The following is a 26954-nucleotide window of genomic DNA, read 5'->3' on the forward strand; positions in this document are numbered from 1 at the left end:
TTTAGATTGTACGAACATTCGTCTAAGAAGTTTTTCAACACGGAGAATCCATTTCTGGAGTTAATTCTACCGAAAAGCTCAAAGTTTCTCAGATAATGGAGCTTTTTACAGAAAAGTTGAACTTTCAGGTGTAAAAGTGCAAAGTTGCATGAAATAAATGAACTTGACGTGATCAGCGATGCCTAATTAGTATTAATCGACCCAACGTACGCCTTATTAGCTCTTAATTGAGGCAAAAAGCTCAATTTTTAAGAGTTTATATTGAGGGCTTATTGTTGTTGTTGTTGGTGGTGTTTGGGATGCATATCCTTTACTTTTGAAGGCAACTTCTATTTTTTGTGAAGGAGAATTTCAAGAATTTGGAATTTAACCAATTTGGACATTCAATATATCGATAGTAAGGTTTTCGATATCGTAGATTCCGAATTTTGCATCCATTTTTCGATTGGAGTGGGGGGAGTGAGGCTTGTGGAGGGGAGAATTTGAAATTCAACCAATATAGGCGTCTGACGTATCGATTGTTAGGTTTTCGATGTCGTGGACTGCGAATTTGGCATCCATTTTTCGATTGGAGTGGGGGGAGTGAGGCTTGTGGAGGGGAGAATTTGAAATTCAACCAATATAGGCGTATGACGTATCGATTGTTAGGTTTTCGATGTCGTGGACTCCGAATTTGGCATCCATTTTTCGATTGGAGTGGGGGGAGTGAGGCTTGTGGAGGGGAGAATTTGAAATTCAACCAATATAGGCATATGACGCATCGATTGTTGAGTTTTCAATGTGGTAGATTCCAAATTTGGTATACATTTTTCGATCGGGGTCCCCCCAGAAGGAAAGTTCAAAAATATCACAAAAATAGCCATAAAAACTATAAAAATGAGAGAATTTTTAAAAAATAAAAAATAAATTGATTTTGGTAACTTTTTCAAACAAAATTTGTATTTTTTTTTCTAGATCAAAATGATTTAAATACAAAATTTGTCAAGGTTGTCAAATTGTTTTAAATTATGAAACATAATGTAATTACCTACTCGAAGAGCAAAAATAGTGATCAAAATTCTTTATTCCAAAACAGTTGAAAATTTTTTAAACAATAAAAAAATAATTTAGGTACTTCAATTTTTTCTCAAAATTCAGTGGCGAGGATGGAGAGGGGGGGTATGGAAATTAAGGAGGAAAAAAGGCCCGTCACATAAGTAAGTAAATAAAAACACTTTCAATAATTTGATATATATAGGTAATTAAATAACAAGATCACTTCACATACATAATTTTTTCATCTCGTGAAACGTACTTAGTTGGTAAAAAAAAGGTAGGTACATACAATAAAAGAAATAAATATGTAGGTTGATAATAACAATACTTTCAACAATGAAATGGCCAACCTATCATTTAATTATTACGTCTAAAAATTCCATAATAAAATACTATTCAATTCGACTCTTTTTCTTTATTATAGGTATTATACTATTAGACTATATCTTAGAAAGAGAGAGAAAAAAAATACAGATGATAATTGGCTCATCTTGTACGTGATCATACCAAAGTAGAAGATGAAAAAAAAACGGTTCTCTTTATAATATCAAGACGAATATAACAAACCTAGAGAAACATAGAACTACATCTGTCATTCTAGATTTACAAAACTTGACGAAAAGTAGTTCATATTTCCGCAGATAAATATAATACATATAAATCAAATGATTTTAAAATCGCGAAATTCGTTCTTAGATCAAAATGTTTCTTCCATGTGGCCAAGTTGCAGATTGTATTGTGTTTCCTAATATGTGAAGTGTCCTTTCCAGCCAGCAATGAAGTTGAGATGGTTTTGGAGCTTCATTCAGGTATCTGTAAAAATGCATTCATCAATTATTAAACATGTGCAAAATATAGATACACTTCATTATTAATCTTAAAAATAACGGAAGAAATAGTAAGATATTTGCTTTCTAAATTTAGGTACACTAAATTGAAATGTAAATAGAGGCATTATTATTTCTTTTTAATTTCATTAAACCTTTGTTTTCGGGGAGAAATTTAATAAGAATTGATGTATGTACTCGTATAATTTCAGTTTTGATATGAAAATGAATATGACGTTCATGGTTCTGCTAAACTTTCTTCGCGTCAATACTCAAATGACAGGTAATTGAATTTTTAAGTGCTTACAGTGACTTGATTATTCATGTAAGTGATAAGTAACTTCGCCAAGTTCTTATCAGCAAACGAAACAATAGAATTAATTGTACACATAACAATGCTCGTTAAATTTTTAATGCATATTTTGTGTAATTCCTCATCCGCTTATATAAGGAAGATTATCCATACTTACTTGACTTGGGTTCAGAAAAAACCAACGTGTGGTTTTTCAATTTGAAATATTTGCAATTTTGATTTTTTCAAAAACAACAGTAATCGAGGCTCAATTTGACATCATTTTCGTGCTCAGCGACTTCAAATTAGTAAGAAAACGTAACAGATAACTGAAATTTTTAAAATGGAATTTGTAGACCAAATATCACAACCTCTTCGCTACTTTTTCACAACCTTTCAAAATATACATACGTATTTGAACCCCCCCTCTCCCCCAGATAATTTTCTCAGTTTTTTCGTGTTTTTTTTTTTTTGGCTTGGACTCGGTTATTTTTTTATTTACCTACATATTTAAAATCCATTTCGAGAGTAAAATTTTTTCAAAAATGAAGATGGAGGATTTTTTTTATTTTTATAGTATTTTTAGCAGTGATTTTTATATTTTTCATGAATGGAAAATTGGATTTTCTTTTTTCTTAGAATGAGAACTTAATTATAATCCTACAGACAACCTGGCCCCAAGTTTTCTCCAAAAAAAAAAAAAAAAAAAAAAAAAAAAACGTAATGAACAACTACATTTTGATTCTTTTGAATTGAAAAAAGAACCGAGCAAAAGGTCTTTTCTGACTAATTTAAGGTCGTCGAATCCGAATTTGAGGTCCATTTGGAGCAATGGTCACTACTTTTTCTAAAAATGGTGACTTTTTTCCATAAAAATTACGAATCCTGGCCCAATTTGGATATTATTTTCATATTCATCGACTTCAAGTTATCCAACTACATAATGAAAAATTAAATTTTCAACAATTATTATTTTTCTGGTTAAATTTTTACCCTTAAAATGAAAAATTTCCTGGAAAACCGATACCTTGGGGGGGGGGGGAGAGGGGATCTGATATTGCAAAAGAATTCGCCGCTCTGAAAGCTTTCTTCTTCAAAAAAGCACTTTTCATTTGAAAATTTTGATAAAAATTAGTACTTTTGATTTGAATGAAAAAATGTGAGACATTCAAAAATCAATTTCAGCAAAAATTAGCACTTCTGTACAATTTTGGCAATATAACGATGGGACTTTTTGGTAATTTTGGCAAGAAGGAGCCATTTTTTTGACGTAACTTTTCAAAGCAGTCTACTCAGAAAACAGTGCTTTTTATAAAAGTACCCCGACCATATTTTTGCTAAAATTGGACTTTTCAACTTTTTTGACAATAAAGTTTGATAATTTTGACAACAATCAAGTAAGATGTTTTGAAATTTTGAAAAAAAGAGGACTTTTTAACCAATTTGAGCAAAAATCATTTTGTTTGTTTAAAACATGGGACCCTTTCACATTTGACAATTTCGCACGGTTGAAAAAAATGGACTTTTTGAACAGCTAAGGACAAAACTAATACTTCTTGGGCAATCGGGCTAAAAGGCAGGAATTTCTTCGCAATTTTGGTGAAAATTTGGCCACTTTCCAACAATTTTGGCAAAAATTAGGCTTTAAAGGAAAGGACATTTCAGACAATTTCCTCAAAAAATGTGGCATTTTTACAATTGCAGAACAAATTACAACTTTTTGATAATTTTTACAAAAAAGGGCCCTTCCAACTATTTGAGCAGAAATTAGGCTTTCAGGCAATTTTGATCAGAGGAAATGATCTTTTAGACAATTTTCTCATAAAATGTGGCCTTTTTATAATTGTAAAACAAATTGCAACGTTTTGATAACTTTCACAAAAAAGGGGTCTTCTAACAATTTGGGCAAAAATTAGACTTTTAGTCAATTTTGACCAAAGGAAAAGATCTTTTAGACAATTTTCTCACAAAATGTGGCCTTTTTTCTTAATTCTAGAACAAATTACAATTTTTCGATAATTTTCACAAAAAAGGCCCCTCCAACAATTTGGGAAAAAATTAAGCTTTCGATCAATTTTGACCAAAGGGAAAGACCTTTGAGACAATTTTCTCAAAAAATGTGGCCTTTACAACGTTTTGATAATTTTCACAAAAAAGGGTCCTTCTAACAATTTCAGCAAAAATTAGACTTTCAGTCAATTTTGACCAAAGGAAAGGACCTTTTGAACAATTTTTCAAAAAATGTGGCCATTTTACAGTTCCAGAACAAATTACAATTTTTTTATAATTTTTACAAAAAGGGCCCTTCCAACAATTTGGGCAAAAATTAGACTTTCAGTCAATTTTGACCAAAAGGAAAAGACCTTTTAGACAATTTTCTCACAAAATGTGGCTTTTCTACAATTGTAAAACAAATTAGGTACGTTTCAATAACTTTCACAAAAAAGGGCCCTTCTAACAATTTGGGCAAAAATTAGACTTTTAGTCAATTTTGACCAAAGGAAAACAGCTTTTAGACAATTTTCTCAAAAAATGTGGCCTTCTTACTTAATTCTAGAACAATTTACAAATTTTTGATAATTTTTACAAAAAAGGTCCATTTCAATAATTTTGGAAAAAATTGGGCTTTCAGTCAATTTTGATTAAACTAAAACATATTTTAGACAATTTTCTCACCAAAAGTAGCTTTTTTACAATTCTAGAACAAATTACAATTTTTCGATAATTTTTACAAAAAGGGCCCTTCCAAGAATTTGGGCCAGAATTAGACTTTCAGTCAATTTTGACCAAAGGAAAAGACCTTTTAAACAATTTTCTCACAAAATGTGGCCTTTTTATAATTCTAGAACAAATTACAATTTTTTTGATAATTTTTACAAAAAAAGGCCCTTCCAACAATTTGAGCAAAAATCAGACTTTCAGTCAATTTCGACCAAAGGAAAAGATCTTTTAGACAATTTTCTCACAAAATGTGGCCATGGCTTTCAGTCAATTTTGACCAAAGGAAAAGCACAATTTTTTCATAAAATGTGGCCTTTTTACAATTCTAGAACAATTTTTATACAATTTTTATAAAAAAGGGACCCTTCCAACAATTTGGGCAAAAATTAGACTTTCAGTCAATTTTGACCAAAGGAAAAGACCTTTTAGACAATTTTCTCAAAAAATGTGGCCTTCTTACTTAATTCTAGAACAATTTACAAATTTTTGATAATTTTTACAAAAAAGGTCCCTTTCAATAATTTGGGAAAAAATTAGGCTTTCAGTCAATTGAAGACGTCATAGCAAAAAGGACATATGTGTGAAAGTTGTATTTTGAGAAAAAACTGTTTGAAAGTTTGAGTGCTTGTTAAGTTTAGAAATGTGCATATTTGAACACGGTGATGATTTTATCTTATTTTCCCACTATCTAACTATATGAAATGCTATGCACCATCAGTCTGGAGGAAACTGTGTGTTGGCGGTAAGCGCTCAAACATTTCGAATTATATGTCCTTTTTGAAGCGAAAAATTGGCCAATTTTTTTTTTTTGATTTAAAAATGTTTTTGAGCAAATTTTTGGATTTAAACCAGGTAAATAATGGTTGATAACACAAAATCGACCATGAGTAACCCGTTATCTCTGAAAAAAGATCGCTATGTTGAGTAAAAAAAAAACAAAAAAGACAAGTTTTTTTGGCCAATTTTTTTTTTAATGATTTAAAAATGTTTTTGAGCAAATTTTTGGATTTAAACCAGGTAAATAATAGTTGACAACACAAAATCGACCATGAGTAACCCATTATCTCTGAAAAAGTAAATTTTTAATCGACTTCGCAGTTTTAAAATGGCGATATCTCACTGGTTTTTCGACTTTGTGAAGTGGGGGTGGTCTCATATGATAGAGGAAGGTCTCAAGAATAACAATATGGATTCGTCTCAAAAAGGACATATGTGTCATATATACCCCTTTTTGTTATGACGTCTTCAATTTTGATTAAACTAAAACATATTTTAGACAATTTTCTCACACAATGTGGCCTTTTTACAATGTTTCAAAATGTTTGAAGCACTTCCTCCGGAGAACGAGAATTTTGAATTTTGAACACGTATGGACATATGTATTTCTAAGGCTGGAATGGGGGAGGGGGTTCGACTCAAAAAATTGTTGGGATGGCTTTACATCAAAACTAACAGTTTGGACGAGTTTCGTCAAAATCGGAGATATTGCGGATTTCACTATCTTATCCTGAAAGACCCTTTCAAAAACGTTGTCTTTTACTTCGATTTTCAAAGTAATTACTTTGGGGAGAGGGGGCCGAAAAACGAAAAAAAAATTTCCACCATGTACTTATATCAATAATTGATACACCCTAATAGACAATCAAGTGTACGATTTATTCATTTTCCAGGTCTCGTGGCATCATCAAAAAACTTCCTTTCAACATCCAGCAACACGTCTTCGTCACATATACTTCGAAACAAACACCTCAAAGGAAGTAAATTGAAAAACGCCACGATTCTTTCACCAGCAAAATCAAAATCCACTCTCGTCCATAATCCAACCCTCGAATCAGGGAATTGGTCCAGCATAGAGCTGTATTCATTCGACCAACACATCATCCTTTCAACAATCTCAAATTACATCGAAAAATGGCTCCTCGACGAAGCAGTGCCCAACATCTCGCTATCAACTAACAGCCAAATTCGCAATTCGGTAAAACCCAGCAAGGAAGATCCGTCTGAACCGTTCAAACGATCCATACAAGTACCTGTACTCAGTGACGTAAGATTTTTTCAATCATGGAGGGAAGAGGAGGAGGAAACAGGAACCGAGAAGATAGATAATGGAAATTTCACGCTTACAAACAGCACATCTTCTGAGTCTGATGAATACGATCTATATACGAGTACGAGTATATCGAATAGCGTGAATGGAGATCGATTAGACAGCAAGACGAGCAGGAGCACGACACATGCGTCGCGAATGAAAGCAATCTTGGTCAAAGATACCAGGTACAGGTCGTTGATGAAAAAATGGATTACGAATCGTCGTCACGGACGTGCTCGAGGCGATTTTTCCCAAATTCATTCCAACTCTGGCGATAATTCTACTCGATCAAACGTCTCTTACTCGACAAATCCTCCTCCAATCAGCAATTCCACCTCAGACGAGGAACCCTGCATACGTGAAAATAAAACCAATACATCTTGTAACAACAACAACTCATCGAGCACTGCGAATGATAAATCAACCGGCGACGACGATGATCCAGAAGCCAGATTTTACGATCCATTAATGCCATACCCCGAAGAATACCCAGAAGAATATCAAACCATACAAAACGGTCCCGCATTGATTATCAGTCGAACGACGTATACGAGGATACCTAACGTAACCTATACCACCATAACTATGGTCACATTGCCTACTTACAGGCTGGTGGAAAAAGCAGAAAATGCTTTCGCCGCTACCTTATTCGAAGAAAGATCGTCGAAATCTTCGAAGTATTTGCACTCGAACGCTGGTTGCGATACCGAACATCATTCTTCGACTGAGACGGATTTCTTACAACATTCTAGACGATAAATTACACCCAGGAATATGTTACGACTTACGAGTGACATCAGCGATCGATCGTGCGTTGATTTATTGGGCCATTTATTTTAATATACGTATAATTTACGAGTAAATAAACGTAAATAAAATTGTGGTTTACTGTTTTTTATTGCTGATCGTATTTCATTCAAGTCCCATCAAATTTGATTACCTATAGGTACGTATTGCAGAAAGTCCAACGAATGAAATGCCTCATGAAAGAAGGGAATCAATTTCAACAACTTTGAAGGGTCCAAATCCCTCAAAAGATATACCTTACAAGGGAAGTATCCCAACACGTGTAGAAAAAATTTTCAACCAAACAAAAGGAAATCAACAGAGGACTCTAAAATACACCACAAGTCAAAATTTCACACGCTGAGATTCATTTCTCGATTTTTGGCGAATTTTTCAAAATTTATACAAACTTGGCCAAAAATGAAAAAAATGAAAATTTTCTCAAATTGACTCAGAAAAGCTGAAATTTGGTTTATACCTCATTTTCGACCTTCTGAGTTGATCGGTGATGATTTTGAACCATTCGGCAGCATCAGCCAGATTTTTGGATTTTCCAAAATTTGATAGAATTTTTTCAAACATGATTTTGATCGGAGGAGGGCAGGGGAAAGGGGGTAACCACAACTTCCAAAATTTTTAATACGTATAATATGATAAATTCTTGAAGTCATTTCAAAAATTGGAAGATTTTACAGGTTTTGATGATTTTTGAGCAATTTTACAAATTTTTCAAGACCTCTGAGGCTCCCTGTGATTTTTGAAAATTCCAATTTCCGCAAAAAATATTATTTGGAAAGCTGAAAATTGAGTCAGTTAAACTCTATTTCAGACCACCTATTCAATTTGGGGCGGTTTAAAGGAATTCTGAAACCTCCAGCGGATTTTTAGAGTTCTCAATTTCTAAAAAGTTCCACAAAAAGATCTCAAATTCAATGTCTTGATATCATAACCTCTTCGATCGATCAGCAATTTTTTTCAAAACGTATTTTTCAAGAACTATAAAATCTAAGAATTCACTGGAAGCTTCAGAAAGGTTCGAAACCACGAGTATCTACCCTAAATAGATAGGTAAGATCGAAAACAAGACTATAAATCAAATTTCAGCTTTCTACCTCAATCTGATCAAATTTTGATAATTTTCAATAAAAAATTTCACCCACATAAATTTAAAAAAAAACACACCCCCAAAAAATCGAACCATTAGTTGTAGTTTTGAGTTGATTAGGAATCTCCTGCAGATGTTTGGATCCAGTTGTTAAAAAATTGAAAAAAGCCTGACTTGAATAATTCAGCATTTACGAACGCAGATGAATCATTCTCCTGGCTCCTTCGGTCAAAGTGAACAAAATAGAGAAAAAATCGAAAAAGTATCCAAAAATATCTCGAATTTGCCATCTTTTTGTGACCCGTTTGATCGATTTAAACACAGATTTTCAGAATCTTTTTGTATTCGTTCAAGAAAAATAAATTAAAGCGTTAAGAAAAAGGGCTGAAATATGGTTATATCCAATTTTTGAACTCCTCAGTTGATTGTGGATGGCTTTGAATCGTTCTTGAGCCTTCAGCTGATTTAGATTTTTTCATTTTTTTTTTTCAAAAACAATGATGTAGAGGTACCTGACTATTTGGGAAAATTTTGGCTTTGAACCGACACAAAAAGATTTTAAAAATATGTGCCTACATCGATCAAAACGGTCACAAAGATGATAAATGTGAGTTTGATAAACGCTAAATTTCATTTTTATCTTATTTACAGAGTTTTTTCAAAAACTGGAAGATTAGAAAACTCACTATAGAGGCTTCACAACGGTTTGATACCATCACTAATCGACTCGAGAGGTCAAAAATGAGTTATAAACCAAATTTCAGCTTTTTACGCAAATTTGGTAAAGTTTTGATTTTTTCCAAATTTGAATTTGCGAAAATTCACGAAAAATCGAAAAATGAAATTCCAGGTCCTGAAATTTTGGGATTCGGTTCAAAAATGTTGTGTTAGTTGGGATACTTCCCTTCATCCCTTGTAAGGACAACAAAGATTGACACCATTAAGAAAAAATTGACTCTCCCTTTCTAAAAAAAAACAGGCACAAAATCTATTTTACGAGGGCATGGGAAAGAGCGAGGAATAGAATGGAAAGTTGAAACCTTCAGAATGCACATCCAAAGTATTCCAGATTTGCATTGGAGTGAGGGGAGGAAAATCCCTTGTGGAAAGTTTTTATGAAAAAAAACCTGGAAATTTCAACCTTCCACCTGACGAAAATCAAGTGATGCTGTGAGCCTTCGAAAGTTGAAAAAATCAAAATATGCAATAGAAAAATAATCATAAAAAGTTCTCAATTCTCTCATTTATTAAATAACCGTATTTTCAAGAAAAAAACAACCTTAGTTCTTCAGAATTTTTTTAAATTTTGGGTTTGAACTACGTAAAATATTGGTTCTTTGTACAGAGCCCTCCAAAATTTGAAAAAAAAATAAACAAGAAAATGAAATGAAAAGAGTTGATGAAAGTTTTTTTTTTTAGAAATTTTGCATCAGAATTCCTCTAAATATAACCCCCATTTTGAGAAAACCCCTTCCTCGGTAGCCAAATAATTTTAATTCTTCTATACAAAACCACACCGAACTTTCGGGGCTCCAATCGATCTCCCCCCCCCCACCATGAGTTTGCTGATTCCATCATGAAAAGTTCATACTTATATGTGATGAGCAGATATGCCCTGACTGCCGTAGGTGGTCACTATTGTAACTATCACTATGGTAGTATTTCATATAATAACTGGTTTAGAGGTAGCGGGGAAAGGTTACATACGTAAATTACCGCGATCCTGGGTCTGGACCAGGATGGCGAAAAACACCTTCTTCACTACCTGTGCAAGATCTCGAGCTCTCGGTACAGTGGTCAACTGTCTAGACTATCTTAGGTTTCGGCCTCTTTGCATTTTTACCCTAAGTATTACCCGCTTGTTCGGTGTGAATATGTGTCAATTAACGTAAACGTGATTAAGATTCAATGAATTAGCGCAATTTATGGTATTTTGGATCATCTCTCATTTGTCGACCATGAGAGTATGTACCCAGTTTCAAAATGTATTAGGATATAGAATATAGAATCGTCGTAGGTGCATGGACCCCTTAATTGGAGACGATTAACGCAAATAGTTGGGTATGAGTTGGAACACTCTCCACCAATCACATTATCGATGCTTTTATTGCTAATAATGTAGAAGCGTCTCGTAAGTAGAGAACCTTTTCATATATTTTAGATATATTACCTACTTACGAGCAGAGTAAGGATTAGAGTTTATGATTAGATAACTTTAATCTGGCCTGAATCTTTAAATTTATTCTCATGTGTGCCAGGATTCATCATCCTGAGTAAATTCGTCCCCTGCATAACGTAATCTAGAGCTAATCATCTATTTTATGATACTGCATTAATTCACCATGTGTATTTTAGAATTAATACCTTATGATATTCACGACGTATTATACAGTGCATTGATATTTATTTCATCAATAAATCTCTATAGTATTGTTGTCTCGTAACTAATTTATTGGTTATGGAGTTCAGAAAAAATCTAGTGTGTATAGTGAACCGAGGGTTATTAGGTTGCCTACTTATATAAAATAGGCATAGGGAAATTCTCACCCCCTGAGGAGATATTTCTCATCATCCTTTCGATACAAGTTAATCTTATCACTCTCACTATTACCTATTAATTCCTTATATCACTATTACATATATACCTACAAATGCATGTTTCCTGTTTTTTTTTTTTCAAATTTTCAGATTGTAACTCCAAAATTTTGCAAGTTTTTGAAAATCGAGCGTTCGAAAAAAGCTCATATTTGAAATTTTTGGAATTTTCGCAAACTTCCAGCAGTCCTGACCCTGAGCAAATGAGTAATCAAACTTCAAATTTGGGCATTATGACGAAAAAATTTCAACCTCTGAACAACACCACCCCATCTGCTTCAAAAAGGAGTTCTAGAGCAAATTACAGTGATTCGTTTTCTTTGCTTTCATCAATTTTCAAAACACGGTTTGGTAATGAAAAAAAAGTGTCCAGGCTAACCGCTATTTCCCCTGCCACCTTTTCTGTACTTAGGACAAAGTCAAAAAATATGGAATTATTTGATTATAAAATCCAACAAATTGAAGGGCCAGAGCATGAAAAAGATGATGGTAAATTTTAGGCCTTCAAGTCATCATTAAAAAAATCCACTTTTTCAAAGCTGGAATAAAAAGAGGGTGGCTGAAAAGTTGAAACTTCCACTCTCTAGAGGTAACGTTGAAGTGCTTTACAAGTAGGTATGTATTATGTCGAATTTCAAATAAAAACTTTCCTTGTAAAGATACAAAAATTTTCATTTTCAAGCCAAAACAAGAGGGGGGAAGGGGTTGGGAAGTGAAGAATCATTTAGAAAAATTTTCAGGGACATCTTAATAGAGGATGTCAAATTTCAGTACTCTACATCAAGTAAGGTTCTCTCTAACAAGGACAAAAAAGTGAAAAACCTCCCTTTAGTCCAGTCATTTTAAATTTTTTATTCGGACTAAATCCTACAAAAGGTTTTTTTGCGGGATACTGTAGTGGAAGGGGTCCTATTTAACATACTAAAAGTCCCACCCCGTACCCCGCGTGCGTCGCGTGCTAGAGCGTGAAAAGTGTCCCGCCGCGGCGTTTTTTGCGATTTTCTCGCGAGGGTTTGATTTTACCGATCTATTGATATATCAACTGCCCTTCTACCCCCAAGGGGGGTGGGGCCAGAACCATTCAAATGAGAGGGGTTTTCTAAAAAAAACAAAAAAGCTATCGGCGCATATGGGGGATGAAATGGTCCCGGAGAGTGTTCGAGTTGATACCAGCATGGAAGGTGGGTACCATCGAGAAACTTCCGCGTGAAAAATTTCAGATCCACGCCCCCTCCCCTTTTTGGGGAGCCCCCCTTTTCTGAAATTTCAATAACACTTTTCTCAGCCCCGTTTCAACCGATTTTGAAAATTTTTCAGTATGTTATGTATATCCTTAGTAAGTATCCCCACAAAAATTTTCAACCCCCGCCCCTCATATTTACCCCTCAAAATGGCGTTTTTTTATATTTTTTATGCCTATTAACAATCAATATTGCGAGGTAAAATTTTGGAAACACGTTTTTTGGATGTATTTTCGGCCCCCAAACATCATATACTGTTTTAGAAATTTTTGCTTTGGTGCGCCGTGGTGAAAAATTGGATGAATGTGTTTCAGGGGGGTAGGGGGTGAAATGGGAATTTTGAAAAAAATAACTATTAACGAGTAGGGTATCGTTTTCATATGATTCGATACCGCTGAGAACGAATATGACTTCAGATTTTCTGCTACGCTCACCTAGCCCCCTCCAGAGCCCCTCAGCCCCCCTCAATTTTCACTATTTTGGAAATAAAGTTATTTTGATGAAATTGGTGTCGTTTTCATATGATTCGATACCACCGAGCACGAATATGACTTCGAATTTTCTGCTACACTCTCCTAGCCCACTCCAGAGCCCCTCAGCCCCCTCAATTTTCATTATTTTGGAAATAAAGTCATTTTCATATTTTGATTATCTCGCGACAGAACGCGTTTTTCGACAAAGTTGTTATACAAAAAATGTTCTCATATAATTTCCTATAAGAATGCATGGTTCTTATCATGTTTTTGAAAAAAACGCAATTTAATCTCCCAAAAATCGTAATTTTTATTTGGCGGGTGAAGCCATATTCGTGCTCAGATACATCGAATCATATGAAAACGACACCAAAATAACTTAATTTCCAAAATAGTGAAAATTGAGGGGGGGGCGAGGGCTCTGGAGGGGCCCAGGTGAGTGTAGCAGAAAATCTGAAGTCATATTCGTTCTCAGCGGTATCGAATCATATGAAAACGACATACACCCTACTCGTTGATAGTTATTTTTTTCAAAATTCCCATTTCACCCCCTACCCCCCTAAAACACATTCATCCAATTTTTCACCACGGCGCACCAAAGCAAAAATTTCTAAAACAGTATATGATGTTTGGGGGCCGAAAATACATCCAAAAAACGTGTTTCCAAAATTTTACCTCGCAATATTGATTGTTAATAGGCATAAAAAATATAAAAAAACGCCATTTTGAGGGGTAAATATGAGGGGCGGGGGTTGAAAATTTTTGTGGGGATACTTACTAAGGATATACATAACATACTGAAAAATTTTCAAAATCGGTTGAAACGGGGCTGAGAAAAGTGTTATTGAAATTTCAGAAAAGGGGGGCTCCCCAAAAAGGGGAGGGGGCGTGGATCTGAAATTTTTCACGCGGAAGTTTCTCGATGGTACCCACCTTCCATGCTGGTATCAACTCGAACACTCTCCGGGACCATTTCATCCCCCATATGCGCCGATAGCTTTTTTGTTTTTTTTAGAAAACCCCTCTCATTTGAATGGTTCTGGCCCCACCCCCCTTGGGGGTAGAAGGGCAGTTGATATATCAATAGATCGGTAAAATCAAACCCTCGCGAGAAAATCGCAAAAAACGCCGCGGCGGGACACTTTTCACGCTCTAGCACGCGACGCACGCGGGGTACGGGGTGGGACTTTTAGTATGTTAAATAGGACCCCTTCCACTACAGTATCCCGCAAAAAAACCTTTTGTAGGAATTAGTCCGAATAAATCCTCTCATTTCATCTAAAATGACTGGACTACTTACAAAAATACAAAAATCGATTTTTCAAAGCTGGAACCGGAAAAATAGGGGTGGAAAGAGGAAACATCCCGAGGAAAAATTCAGAGTATTCTACAAATGCATCTTCTCCAGAAAAAAAATTCGGCACACGAGTATCATCACACCTGTTACACGCCCTCATATTTATTTATGTGCTTACATTTTTATAAATACACAAACCATTAAAATGTAACGGAGATTTATGTATCAACATTAATAAATCCGAACACTCACACGTAACCCATGTATCAATATTAGTTTCCGCATAGGTGCTATATTTTCTGGTCCATGTTTACCCATCCACTATATCCAGATACACAAGTTCTACAGTACCACAATCCCTCATAGATCCAGCAAAATATGGTACTGTAGTACAACATTCGTACTTTGGCTAATACATATAGGTATAGGTAATGCGGAATCGAGAATTCGATATAAACTTATGATATGCGTGGGTTGGAAATGTTGGAATTATGTACTATAAGTACCTGAAATGCATTTGAGAGAAAGCGCGAATCCTATGTACCAATAGGTGGGTTTATGATGGTCTAGGGAACTTGTTGTTGTGGTACATGCAGATGTACCTAAACCTATTGAGGAAGGAGAAATATAAAACTGGTCGTCCGAGCGGTGAATTTGTTTCGTATCATATGTTCTCTGTGTATACCTAGTGATTGAAAATTTTTTTTCAAACTTTTTGTCATCAACTGCGTACTTGTATTTTTATTTTGGTAGCCGTATCTTCGAAAATTATAAGGTAATTTATTCATTTCAATTTTTATTAATTTTTTTTCTTCTGGATTACGTTAGTTAGATTTATTTTATTTTATTTCGTTTTTTAAAAATATTTTTTATGGTTAGATAGAATTTTAGAATTTTTCCACCCTAAAAGAGTTCATTTCGCAAAATTTTATCTTGAATAAGATGTTGACAATTTTCGAATAAGGAGTCAATTATAAAAGCTCAAATTTGTACAAAAAAGTTACTGATAAAAATAACTCAAGTTGAACTCCACATTTGTTGGAATTTTTAATCATACGAAGATGAGTTTTTTTCAAGTGAATAGTCATTAAATTCATATACTTTCAACTCCTCTGGTCTACTCAAAAATTGCATAAATTGAAAAAATGCCCTGAGGAGGAGGGGAAGGAAGAAGGAGAGAGCTTCCAGACTTCAAAGATCTACAATTAGTCTACACAACTTTTCTTACAAACAATTCAAAGTTTCCAGATTAATTTGAGACAGCTTTTAACTACTTCACGGGGACATAAATAGACGTCTACAAATCTACATTTGAGAAAATCAGTTCGACGTCCCCACCAAATCCACAACCAAAAAGTCAACTTCTCAAATTCTTCGAGCATTTAAAAAATGACACTAAAATAAGAAAAAATAAATGTCAGAGGGTCTAAAATGACAATTTTCTAAGAAATCTGAAAATTTCAAGTTCATCTGGGATGAATACTCTAATACCTACTATTGTTGAGAACCTCAGGAAACTGAAAAAAAATCGGCCCAGGGAACAGATGGAAGAGGACCTAGGACCCTCACACCATAAAATCAAAAAATCTTTTTGAAGTTTTTCACAATTCTCATTCACGACTCTTACGCCATAAGGTCAAAAAACGTACCTACTCGAAGTTTTTCAAAATTTCAATTCATTTCTACGAAGTCAAAAGTCCTCACTTTTTTTTCAAATTGAAACTTGGGTAATATTTTCGAAAGCAAAATTTTCACAAATCAATAAAGTGATCTTTTAAAGCATTATTTATTTTGAATAGGTAATGAAAATTCGTGATTTGAGATATATCACATTTTCTTGAATAAAATTCTCAATTATTGTTCAAATTGAACAAAATTTTTAAAAACGAAATTTTCAAAAATTCAACATACGATTTTCTGCATTAAAAAACTATTTTTCAAGTTTTTGATTTTCGAGTGAAATTTTCCACATTTTTTCAATTCTTTGGCCCAAGATACGCAAGTGTTTTTTTTTACTCTACCCCTCCCTTCTCCCCCACACTTTCTCAGAAGGGAAGAATCCCGAGGACAATATCTTACATTAGAAATTCAGTTTTCAATTTTTGAGTCAAGCAGTCGGAAGTCTGACTGAGCACTTGGTATCAAAATTTGCATCGTTATAGAAAAAATTCAATCAATCAAGGGGGCACTCGAGGTGTTCAGGACCACAATTTTATGAAATAGCAGGGTCCAAAACTCTCATAATCAAAATTTCAGCAGCCTGAATCAATTTGTTGATTTCTAGCGAATTTTGGAATAACTAAAATTGATCATTTTTGAGTGATTTAGAAATGTTTTTTTTTTCATTTTTTTTTTTTTAAGGGAAGGAATTGATTTAGTAAAAATGATGAGAATGAGTCCTGAAATTAAAAAGTACTGACGACTCTCACGACACAAATTCAGCAAGTAAGGTCCATTCTATATCTACAGACACTCTACAGCCTCCAGTGCGATTTTAAATATCTTCAGACAACATTAAAAATAAATTTTGGCAGCTAAAAATCCGCAAAATTCTCGATCTGTTCAACGAGTTGATAAAACATTTGAGTAAAAATCTCAAAAGGGGGCATTTTAAAAATGCTATTTTCAAGAAAACTACACTCAAGATGACCGCCTGGAAATTGACTCAAATATAGATGAATTTGTTGAATAAATCGAGAATTAGCCACAACTCGATTTTTAGCTGCTCAAATTTGAAAATTTTGCACAAATCAAAAATTGTGCTGGAGACTCCAGAAGGTGAAATTCGGATTTGGAAGGTTGGTTTTGGGCAAGATACAGACATTCGCAGAAATTTAAAAAAATTCTCTACGAACAGAGAATTTTTTTTTTCATAACCGCTTTGATAAAAAAAAAACTGGAGATGTCTGTCTGAAAATCGACCAAAATGTGAATAAACTTGTTAAAAATAAGTCGAGAATAATCCAAAACAAGATTTTTTGGCTAACCAAATTTATTTCCCTATCTTCTAAAGTGGTTTTAAAAAATTCTGGAGAAATCACAACGAATTGAAAACAAAATACGATTTGCCAAAAATTATCAATTTTGGATTTTCAAAAATTCGCCAAAAATCGAAAAATTAATTTAGGCATATGAAAATTTGGTTAGGGAAGGAGGGGGAGGGGGGTTTCAGGAATTGTTTTTTGCAAAAATCGTCACCCTTTTTCAATCGGAGTCAAACACCTCCATCAAGTGGTTCCCTCAAGTCTGAAATTTAGATTCATCACAGAACTTTTGATCACCTATCCACTCAAAGGGTCAGATTGAGATAGCCAAGTGAAGCTTACGTTCCCAAAATTTAATAAAATTCATCTTCCACCCACAGAAATTTAATTCAACTCCAAGTAAAAAAATTCCATCAGTGATCACTGATCAGAGTGAGAAAAAATACTTGTTCAGCAGAAAAAATTGATAAAAAAGTATCCGGAGTAAAAATAATTCGCCTTCGATTTGCCCCTGACTGACTTTTACTCAAATTCTGATATTTTTCAAATTTCGACTCCTCAATTTTCCTCACCACAAAAAAATTCGCCAAGTTTCTGAGAAAATCATCCCCCCTTTCGTAACTTCATTTTCCCCAAGAACTAAAGTAGATGACTCTTCATTTTTGAGCTCATTAATCCATGGTCTGAAAACGAAACAGCCTCATCACAATGTTCTTCATTTTCAGTCGAATCAGATTCAAAAATATCAATTTAAGCACCTTTCAACCTTCACTTTTTGCAAATTCTCCTGTCGGATTATTCAATTTTCGTGAGTCCTGAGGGTGAACGAGACCGAAGGGAAGGAGGGGGAAGGGGTCGAAAATAAAAAATCAGCCAAGTATCAACTTACATAGGTAGTTCTCCATTGCAATATTTCCAGTCAACAAATGCACAGATGATTAAGATTCAAAGCCCTCACTCTCTCAGGCGTTCTGCTCAACGTCTCACCCCCTCCCCTCCCACTTCATGTAGTCAAATTCACCCTTAAATAAACCCTTCAAATTGGCCCTCTCAAATAATTATAGATATTTTCTCGATCAAGTGACCAAGTGGGCAAAATTTTGTACTATGTAAACTTGTCGAATACCTATACTTTTCATCACATAAATAAATAGGTAAAGGTATAATATTATAACATTTCCAACATTCTGGTTCATTAACTGAATTATTTAGCGTACCTACATAAATAATCAAGACGTATTCAATCGATAGGTGTGCGAGTTAAAATTACGTATAATTTCCGGTATTCGGTTTACGTGCCTGCTTTTCTTATAGCTTATTATTATTAGTACACCTAGGTCTAGGTATTATATTTATTTTCACGCCGGAACCTCGTCGTCGTAATCATAATTACGTATATAATTTGGCAAAATGGAAACAACCAGCATAGTCGAAGAAATCATTCATCATCGCTGTAATAATAACTGTATATTTTTACGAAAACAATGAAATTATACCTACTCTCACATCAAATCAAGACATAATAATATTATTAAACCTACACAGATAGACTACTCTTCGTTCAACATAATTTTCTCTAATTTTGATACGTATTTTACAGAATGAACTCCTTCGTAGCCCTCGTCATCTTATCAGTGATCGCGTTATCCAGCGCGTTCCCTCAACGAGAAGGAGCCTTCTTCACAAACGAAGCGATCAGACAAGCTCAAAACACCCAACTGATCCCAGCCGGAGCCCATATACAAAAAGTTCAAGAAGGAGTCGAAGTAGCCGCGTTCGAATCCATCCCAGGCAACGAACGAATCAATTTGTATCAAATTCTAAAAGACCACGTACCCGAAGAAGTAGTCAGCAATTTGCAAAGCCAAGTCGACCAAGTTGGTAAATCGTAATTATTGTGAACTTAGGTACCTAATAAAGAGTCTACATATTTGGCATTCGACCTTGCGAACTTTTTCAAGCACGTAGAAAGGTCGAAGTATCTCATTATACTTTTAAAATTAGTTTCCTGTGTGCATTTTGGATAAATTTTCTCGCGAAAAAATTTATCTTCGAGGTGTAATTTGTAACGCATGTTTGATGTTACTATACGTTCTTCATAATAATGTTTATATTCTAACCTGTTATCTTTCTGCATTGAATTATGTATATGTATAGAATTATTATTATAAATACACGGTAATTTTTTTTATACTGTAAACTGACGAGTCGCCTTTGTGTAATTTTTTCAATCTCTATAGACTAAATTCTCCTCCAATAAAAGTGAAAGTAATTTAGATCATGATCGCTTTCTCTCCAGCGTTTACTTTCGCCATTTTTTTTATTATTTCAGTCGCTTGTTTTTTTTTTCTTTTGATGATGGTTTTTTTTTGCAATAACCAATTAGATAATTTATTCGCCATTAAACGAGATTTTTACACCAGCAACCCCGGAAGATGAACTCATCTTAAGATCGGTAAATCAGTCAAAAATTAATCTTTTTGGACGAAGCTTAATGAACTCGACGCCGCAGGGACAGGTTGGAAGCGAGTTGTCTTTCTTGTTTTAATAATTGCGTTGTTGCTGTTGTTGTTGTTGTTGGAGTGGATAGGTGAGTATGGGTATATATTTTTTTTTACCGATATTTGTCACGTTATGTGAAGAAAGTGTAATATCCAGCATCCAGGTACGATAAGTGGAAAGTTGTACAGAAAACGTAGATTTTGGATTGGATTTTATCCTTTAAATAACCTTGATGAATTTTAAGAATAATTTCATTTATAGGTGCTCAGATTAGATAGATAAAATTTCGACTACCTAAAAGGCCAGTCATTGGGAACAAAAGTAGGTAAGTGTAAAAAAAGAGTAGGATTTTGAAAAAGTACTTAATTTTTTAGCGAAATTTTTCCACCAAAATTCAAATTTTTTTTCAGAAGAATTTTTTAAAATTAGGTACGTCTCAAATCAAGATTTTCAGCACATCACTCGTTCGACCAATCAAACCATTCTAACGTACCCAAGCCTAAAGAGTTGCCTAATCTATCGTATTTAGGCAAACTCAACATCATATCTCGAAATCTGCATTTTTCCAGATTTTTGAATTAAGAACCAGTTCAACAGACAAATTATAAAATTGGCATTACAAACTGGAGGGGATTCATAAATACAAGATTCACACTATCCTGGATAATATTTTGAAAATCTTCTCAATTTTTGATCAATGTGCCTCCAGCTCTGGTTCAGATTCCAAGAAACCTTCGAAAACTATGTACTTTTTTCTCAAAAGCATCCGTTCAAACCTATGAGCCTCCACCTCCGAAAAAATGTCTCCTCTCAAGGCCCATAAGCTTCTACCTTCGACTCCGAACCCTGCTCAAAAATTAATGCAGGATTTCAGTCAAAATGAGGAGAAAAATAGATTTCAAAATTGTTAGGTTCATTCAAAGTAGAACCGGTTCAACCAGTTTCCTTCCACTTAAAAAAAAAGATTCATTATCAATATTCAACCCTTCTTCAAAAATAAACTGGTTCAACTGGTTTGAATGTCCCCAGTTATGGGCTAATAATAATTTTGAAAATTCTGACAACAAAATCTGAACTACTGAAACCGATTCGATACACCTATCTTTAAATCAAACATTAATGACGCCTTAAAAATCTGAAATGGAAAATTTATGCATTTTTGTAACACATTCCGGGATGAAAATTTGATCAATATCAACAGGTAAGCAAGTATATTTTTGAAACAAGTCCAGTGGTTCTCAAAATAATAATTAGAATATTCTGAAAAAAAATAAATAAAAGATGTAGAAAAATCTCAAATCCTTCTGAAGCGCTAAAAATGCCATATCAAGTGTTCCTCAATTCAAATCTCAAAATGAACATTTTCTGAACCTCAAACAACATTTTTTCAGGCTGTTAAACACGAATCATTTTCAATTGACATATTTTTTAAACTGGTTCAATGGTTTTCAATTAATTTCTCAACAAACTACATCAATATGAATGATAGAAAACCGTCAAATGAAGTTCAAACATTAGTTGAAAAGCACCTTTCTTGTTCAAAATATCACAGCAACCAGTTCAATGGTTCCTAAAATTACGTGCCAAGAATTATTGCTAAAAAAAACTCTAGACTAAGTGTGTCCAAAACACCAATTTTTCAAAGAATATTTTGGATTCTAGAGGAGACAATCACAATGATTCCTACTGTGCCGCAAAACAGAATTTCAAAAACGGGCACAACCGGTTTCATGATACTCAATCTAACGTAAATAATTTTTTAAAAATTGAAAATTCAAAAATCAAACAAATAAACAAACATATACTCTAATTATTAAAAATGAATTATTCACATCCTGAATATTTTTGAAACCGGTTCAGTGCTTCTCAATCTATGGTAAATAATTCCTCAAAAATTAGGAATTTGAAAACTTAAGTTTCAAACAAAATTATGCTGAGTTGCAGAAATGAAAAAAGGTCCAAATAAAAGTAGACACGTTTGGATGATTGGAATATCGAATTTCGAAACCGGTTCAGTGATTCTCAATCTGCTCAAAAATTGTGGATGCGAAGGAAAACTTTCAGTCAATAATTTTTTAGAAGTTGAGGAAATTAAAAAAAGGTCCAAATAAAAGTACACACGTTTGGATGATTGAAATATCGAATTTCGAAACTGGTGCAGTGATTCCCAATCTGTGAGCAAAAATTGCCCAAAAATTGGGAATGCGAAGGATAAAATTCAGGCAATAATTTTTTAGAAGTTGCAGATTGCAGATACGAAAACATCTCCAAATAAAAGCAGATACGTTAAGATGATTAAATATCAGAATTTTGAAACTGGTTCAGTGATTCTCAATCTATGATCGAATAATTTTCTAGAAGTTGCAGAAATGAAAAAAGGGTCCAAATGAGAGTAGATGAGTTTAGAGGATTGAAACATCAAATTTTGAAACCGGTTCAATGATTTTTGATCTGTGATCGAAGATCGCTCAAAAATTAGGGATGCAAAGGAAAAGTTTCAATTAATATTTTTTTCTAAATTTGCATATATGAAAAAAAAAACTCCAAATAAAAGTACATACGAGTACGTTTAGATGATTGAAATATAGAACTTTGAAACCGGTTCAGTGGTTCTCAATCTGTGATTAATGGTTGCTCAAAACTTGGGAATGTGAAGGAAAAGTTCAGTCAATAACTTTTTAGAAGTTGCAGATATGAAAAAATCTCCAAATGAAAGTAGATACGTTTGGATGATTAAAATATCAAATTTTGAAACCGGTTCAGTGATTCTCAATCTGTGATCGAATAATTTTTTCGAAGTTGCAGAAATAAAAAAAAGGTCCAAATGAAAGTAGATAAGTTTAGAGGATTGAAATATCAAATTTTGAAACCGGTTCAGTGATTCTCAATCTGTGATCAAAGATTGCTCAAAACTTAGGGAAACAAAGAAGCAGTTTCGGTGAATAATTTTTTTAGAAGTTGCAGAAATGAAAAAATGAAGTCCAAGTAAGAGTAGAGACGTATAGATGATTGAAATATTGAATTTTGAAACCGGTTCAGTGGTTCTCAATCTGTAGTCAAAGATAGCTCAAAAATTGGACATGCGAGGGAAAGTTTCATTCAATAATTTTTTAGAAGTTGTAGATGTGAAAAAAGCTCCAAACAGGGCTGGATACGTTCAGATGATTGAAGAATCGAATTTTGGAACCGGTTCAGTCACTCTTAATCTGTTATCAAAGATTTCTCAAAACTTGGGGAAGCAAAAAAGAAGTTCCAGTGAACAATTTTTTAGAAGTTACAGAAATGAAAAAGATGTCCAAAATAAGAGTAGAGACGTATAGATGATGGAAATATTAAATTTTGAAACCGGTTCAGTGGTTCTCAATCTGTAGTCAAAGATGGCTCAAAAATTGGACATGCGAGGGAAAGTTTGATTCAACAATTTTTTAGAAGTTGCAGATATGAAAAAGCTCCAAACAGGGGTGGATACGTTTAGATGATAGAAAAATCGAATTTTGGAACCGGTTCAGTGACTCTTAATCTGTGATCATAGATTGCCTCAAACTGGGGGATGTGAGGTAGAAGTTTCAGTCAATAATTTTTTAGAAGTTGCAGATATGAAAAAATCTCCAAATAAAATTTCTTAACTTATTATGTTTAGTTGATTAAAATATAGAATTTTGAAACCGGTTCATTGATTCTCAATCTGTGGTTAAAGACTGCTCAAGACTTGTGGATCCGAAGGAGATTTTTTAGAAGTTGCACATATGAAAAAAACTCCAAAATAAAAGCTCATAGTCGATTGAAATATAGAATTTTGAAACCGGTTCAGTGATTTTCAAATTCAATAATTTTTTAGAAGTTGCAGAAATGAAAAAAAGCTCTACTCGCAAATAAAAAAAGATACATACGTTTTGATGATTAAAATATCGAATTTCGAAACCAGTTCAATGATTCTTAATCTGTGATCAAAACCTCAAAATTTGGGTATGCAAACGAAAAGTTTCAGTCAATAATTTTTTAGAATTGGCAAAAAAATATGAAAAATGCTCTTAGTCCAGGAGAATTAGCTCAAAAAATGGTGTCATAGGGAAAAGTTTGATAACAAGCTAAATTTTGGTATAGGGGGGTTTTTTGATACGCCGAACACGAATTTTGGGTGTCCGGGTGAATCCGGTGTACGCTTCCCCCTTTTTTGTGGACCTTTTGCCCCCCAAATTTGGTTTTTGGCGTATCACTCCGAAAATATGCATTTTAACGAAAAATTCGTTTCATCTTTTTTGTTCTCCTCTAAATTCCGCGTCGAATGAGGGGTCAGCGAAGTTTCCAACCCCAAGGGGGGTGGGGCTAGAACCATTCAGAAAAGGGGTTTCCTGAAAAATACATAATGGCTATGGGGGCCTAAGAGGGGTGAAATGGTCCCCAAAAGCGTTCGAGTTGATATTAGCATGGAAGATGGGTACCATTGAGAAACTTCCGCGTGAAAAATTTCAGATCCACACCACCTCCCCTTTTAGGGAACCCCCCTTTTCTGAAATTTCAATAACACTTTTCTCAGCCCCATTTTAACCGATTTTGAAAATTTTTCAGTATGTTATGTATATCCTTAGTAGGTATCCTCACAAAAATTTTCAACCCCCTCCCCTCATATTTACCCCTCAAAATGATGTAAAAATGTGTATTTCCCCTAAGACACATTTTTAGATCATTTTGAGGGGTAAATATGAGGGGAGGGGGTTGAAAATTTTTGTGAGGATACCTACTAAGGATATACATAACATACTGAAAAATTTTCAAAATCGGTTAAAATGGGGCTGAGAAAAGTGTTATTGAAATTTCAGAAAAGGGGGGTTCCCAAAAAGGGGAGGTGGTGTGGATCTGAAATTTTTCACGCGGAAGTTTCTCAATGGTACCCATCTTCCATGCTAATATCAACTCGAACGCTTTTGGGGACCATTTCACCCCTCTTAGGCCCCCATAGCCATTATGTATTTTTCAGGAAACCCCTTTTCTGAATGGTTCTAGCCCCACCCCCCTTGGGGTTGGAAACTTCGCTGACCCCTCATTCGACGCGGAATTTAGAGGAGAACAAAAAAGATGAAACGAATTTTTCGTTAAAATGCATATTTTCGGAGTGATACGCCAAAAACCAAATTTGGGGGGCAAAAGGTCCACAAAAAAGGGGGAAGCGTACACCGGATTCACCCGGACACCCAAAATTCGTGTTCGGCGTATCAAAAAACCCCCCTATACCAAAATTCAGCTTGTTATCAAACTTTTCCCTATTGAATGTTAATTCTCCTGGACTATCTAAATAAAAGTAGATACGTTTAGGTGATTGAAATATGAATTTTTAAACCGGTTCAGTGATTCTCAAATTCAATAATGTTTTAGAAGTTGCAGAAATAAAAAAAAAGCTCTAAATAAAAGTAGATACGTTTTGATGATAAAAATATCGAATTTCGAAACCGGTTCAATGATTCTTAATCTGTGATTAAAACTGCTCAAAAATTGGGGATGCGAAGGAGAAGTTTCAGTCGATAACTTTTTAGAAGTTGCAGATATGAAAAAAGCTCTTAAAAGTTTTTACGTTTAAATGATTGAAACATAGAATTTCGAAACCGGTTCACTTTCAGTGATTCTCAAATTCAATAATTTTTCAGAAGTTGCAAAAATTAACAAAAAACTCTAAATAAAAGTAGATACGTTTTGATGATTGTAATATCGAATTTCGAAACCGGTTCAATGATTCTTAATCTGTGATAAAAACTGCTCAAAACTTGTGGATGCGAAGGAAAAATTCCAGTTGAAAACTTTTTAGAAGTTGCAGATATGAAAAATGCTCTAAATAAAAGTTTTTACGTTTAGATGATTGAAACATGGAATTTTGAAACCGGTTCAGTGATTCTCAATCTGTGGTCAAAGAGAGCTCAGAAATTGGCGATGCAAAGGAAAAGTTTTCAAACAAAAGTATACGTAGATGACTTGAAATGAATTATTCGCTACTCTTCATTTTTGAACCAGTTCAATGATTCTCAAACTATGCTCTTCAATTCCTCAAAAATCGAGAATGCAAAAAAAATTGGGCCAATCTAAAGTTTGCTCAAATGAATGAAAATGATCTATTTAAACCCATAGATTGCTGAAACCGGTCCAATAACTCCTAGAATAAATTTCTCATACATCAACAGACACGCTCCGAATCAATCTCTCAGCTCAAGTCCTTCTCCACCTCATAAACCAACTCACCAACCAAAATACCCCCACGATCACTCAAAACATCCTCCAAATTCGATTCCAGTCACGTCAGCTCGCGTTATTACGAAAACAAACGCGCAATACCAACAAATACAACTCAACGAAAAATGGCTTCGGTTCAAAATCGAACCATCATCATTCATCACGTCTGTCGTTAGGTCAAACAACTTGTTCGTCGACTTGGCTCGGGGATATGAAATTGCTCATACATAAACCTCTCTTCTCATTGTATTAGTAACACAATAAACTATAAAAATTTTTCCATCCTCCAGGGCACCTGAGCAGCATGCATCCATGAAGTACATACAAGTATCAGGTGGGCATAGAAAGAGAGAGAGAGAGGCACACACTACATACATAAACAAAACACGACGGCGGCATCGGGTGAATGAATGAAGATACACTTGACTATAAAGCAACAGCAACCAGACCTCTTCCTCTTATTCGTCGATTATAATTAAAGTTCGCTATTTGTGTAATAATGACGATGAGGACGACGTTGGTGAGTTGATGGGACGACAACAGAACACACAAGCAATAATGCAGTCGCAGTTACCATTCTGTAGGCAGCTAGTAGGTAGGTCTAGGTACACATAGATAATATAGGCGCACGTACATGTACAAGTTACCGTTATTATTATCATCTCTATTTTAAACATGTACAAGAGTTCGGGAATTGTATGGTCTTCTTGGTGATGGTGATGATGATGGCATCTACATTATGAAAAGTTCCCAAGAGAGTGACATTATGCAGCTAGAAGAAGAAGAAC

General features: G+C 34.3%; 3 protein-coding genes across 3 annotated transcripts in view; 2 read left to right on the forward strand and 1 right to left on the reverse strand.

The window, feature by feature from the left end:
• Positions 1–1214: 1214 nt before the first annotated feature.
• Positions 1215–26954, reverse strand: part of LOC135837422 (protein MTO1 homolog, mitochondrial) — a 42462-nt gene continuing 16722 nt past the window's right edge. The window contains exon 15 of the mRNA XM_065352687.1: positions 1215–1848. The gene's annotated coding sequence lies outside the window, so the exon portion shown is untranslated. The remainder of the gene's footprint in view (positions 1849–26954) is intronic.
• On the forward strand, positions 2047–7847 carry LOC135837435 (type-2 histone deacetylase 1-like). Its single transcript, XM_065352701.1, has 2 exons — positions 2047–2145; positions 6546–7847. Exons 1-2 carry the CDS (start codon positions 2055–2057, stop codon positions 7721–7723), a joined length of 1269 nt encoding a protein of 422 aa, XP_065208773.1. The 5' UTR covers positions 2047–2054; the 3' UTR covers positions 7724–7847.
• On the forward strand, positions 15024–19645 carry LOC135837413 (uncharacterized). Its single transcript, XM_065352674.1, has 2 exons — positions 15024–15236; positions 19046–19645. Exon 2 carries the CDS (start codon positions 19047–19049, stop codon positions 19335–19337), a length of 291 nt encoding a protein of 96 aa, XP_065208746.1. The 5' UTR covers positions 15024–15236; position 19046; the 3' UTR covers positions 19338–19645.

Source organism: Planococcus citri, chromosome 2 (assembly GCF_950023065.1).
Source record: "Planococcus citri chromosome 2, ihPlaCitr1.1, whole genome shotgun sequence".
Taxonomy (NCBI): domain Eukaryota; kingdom Metazoa; phylum Arthropoda; class Insecta; order Hemiptera; family Pseudococcidae; genus Planococcus; species Planococcus citri.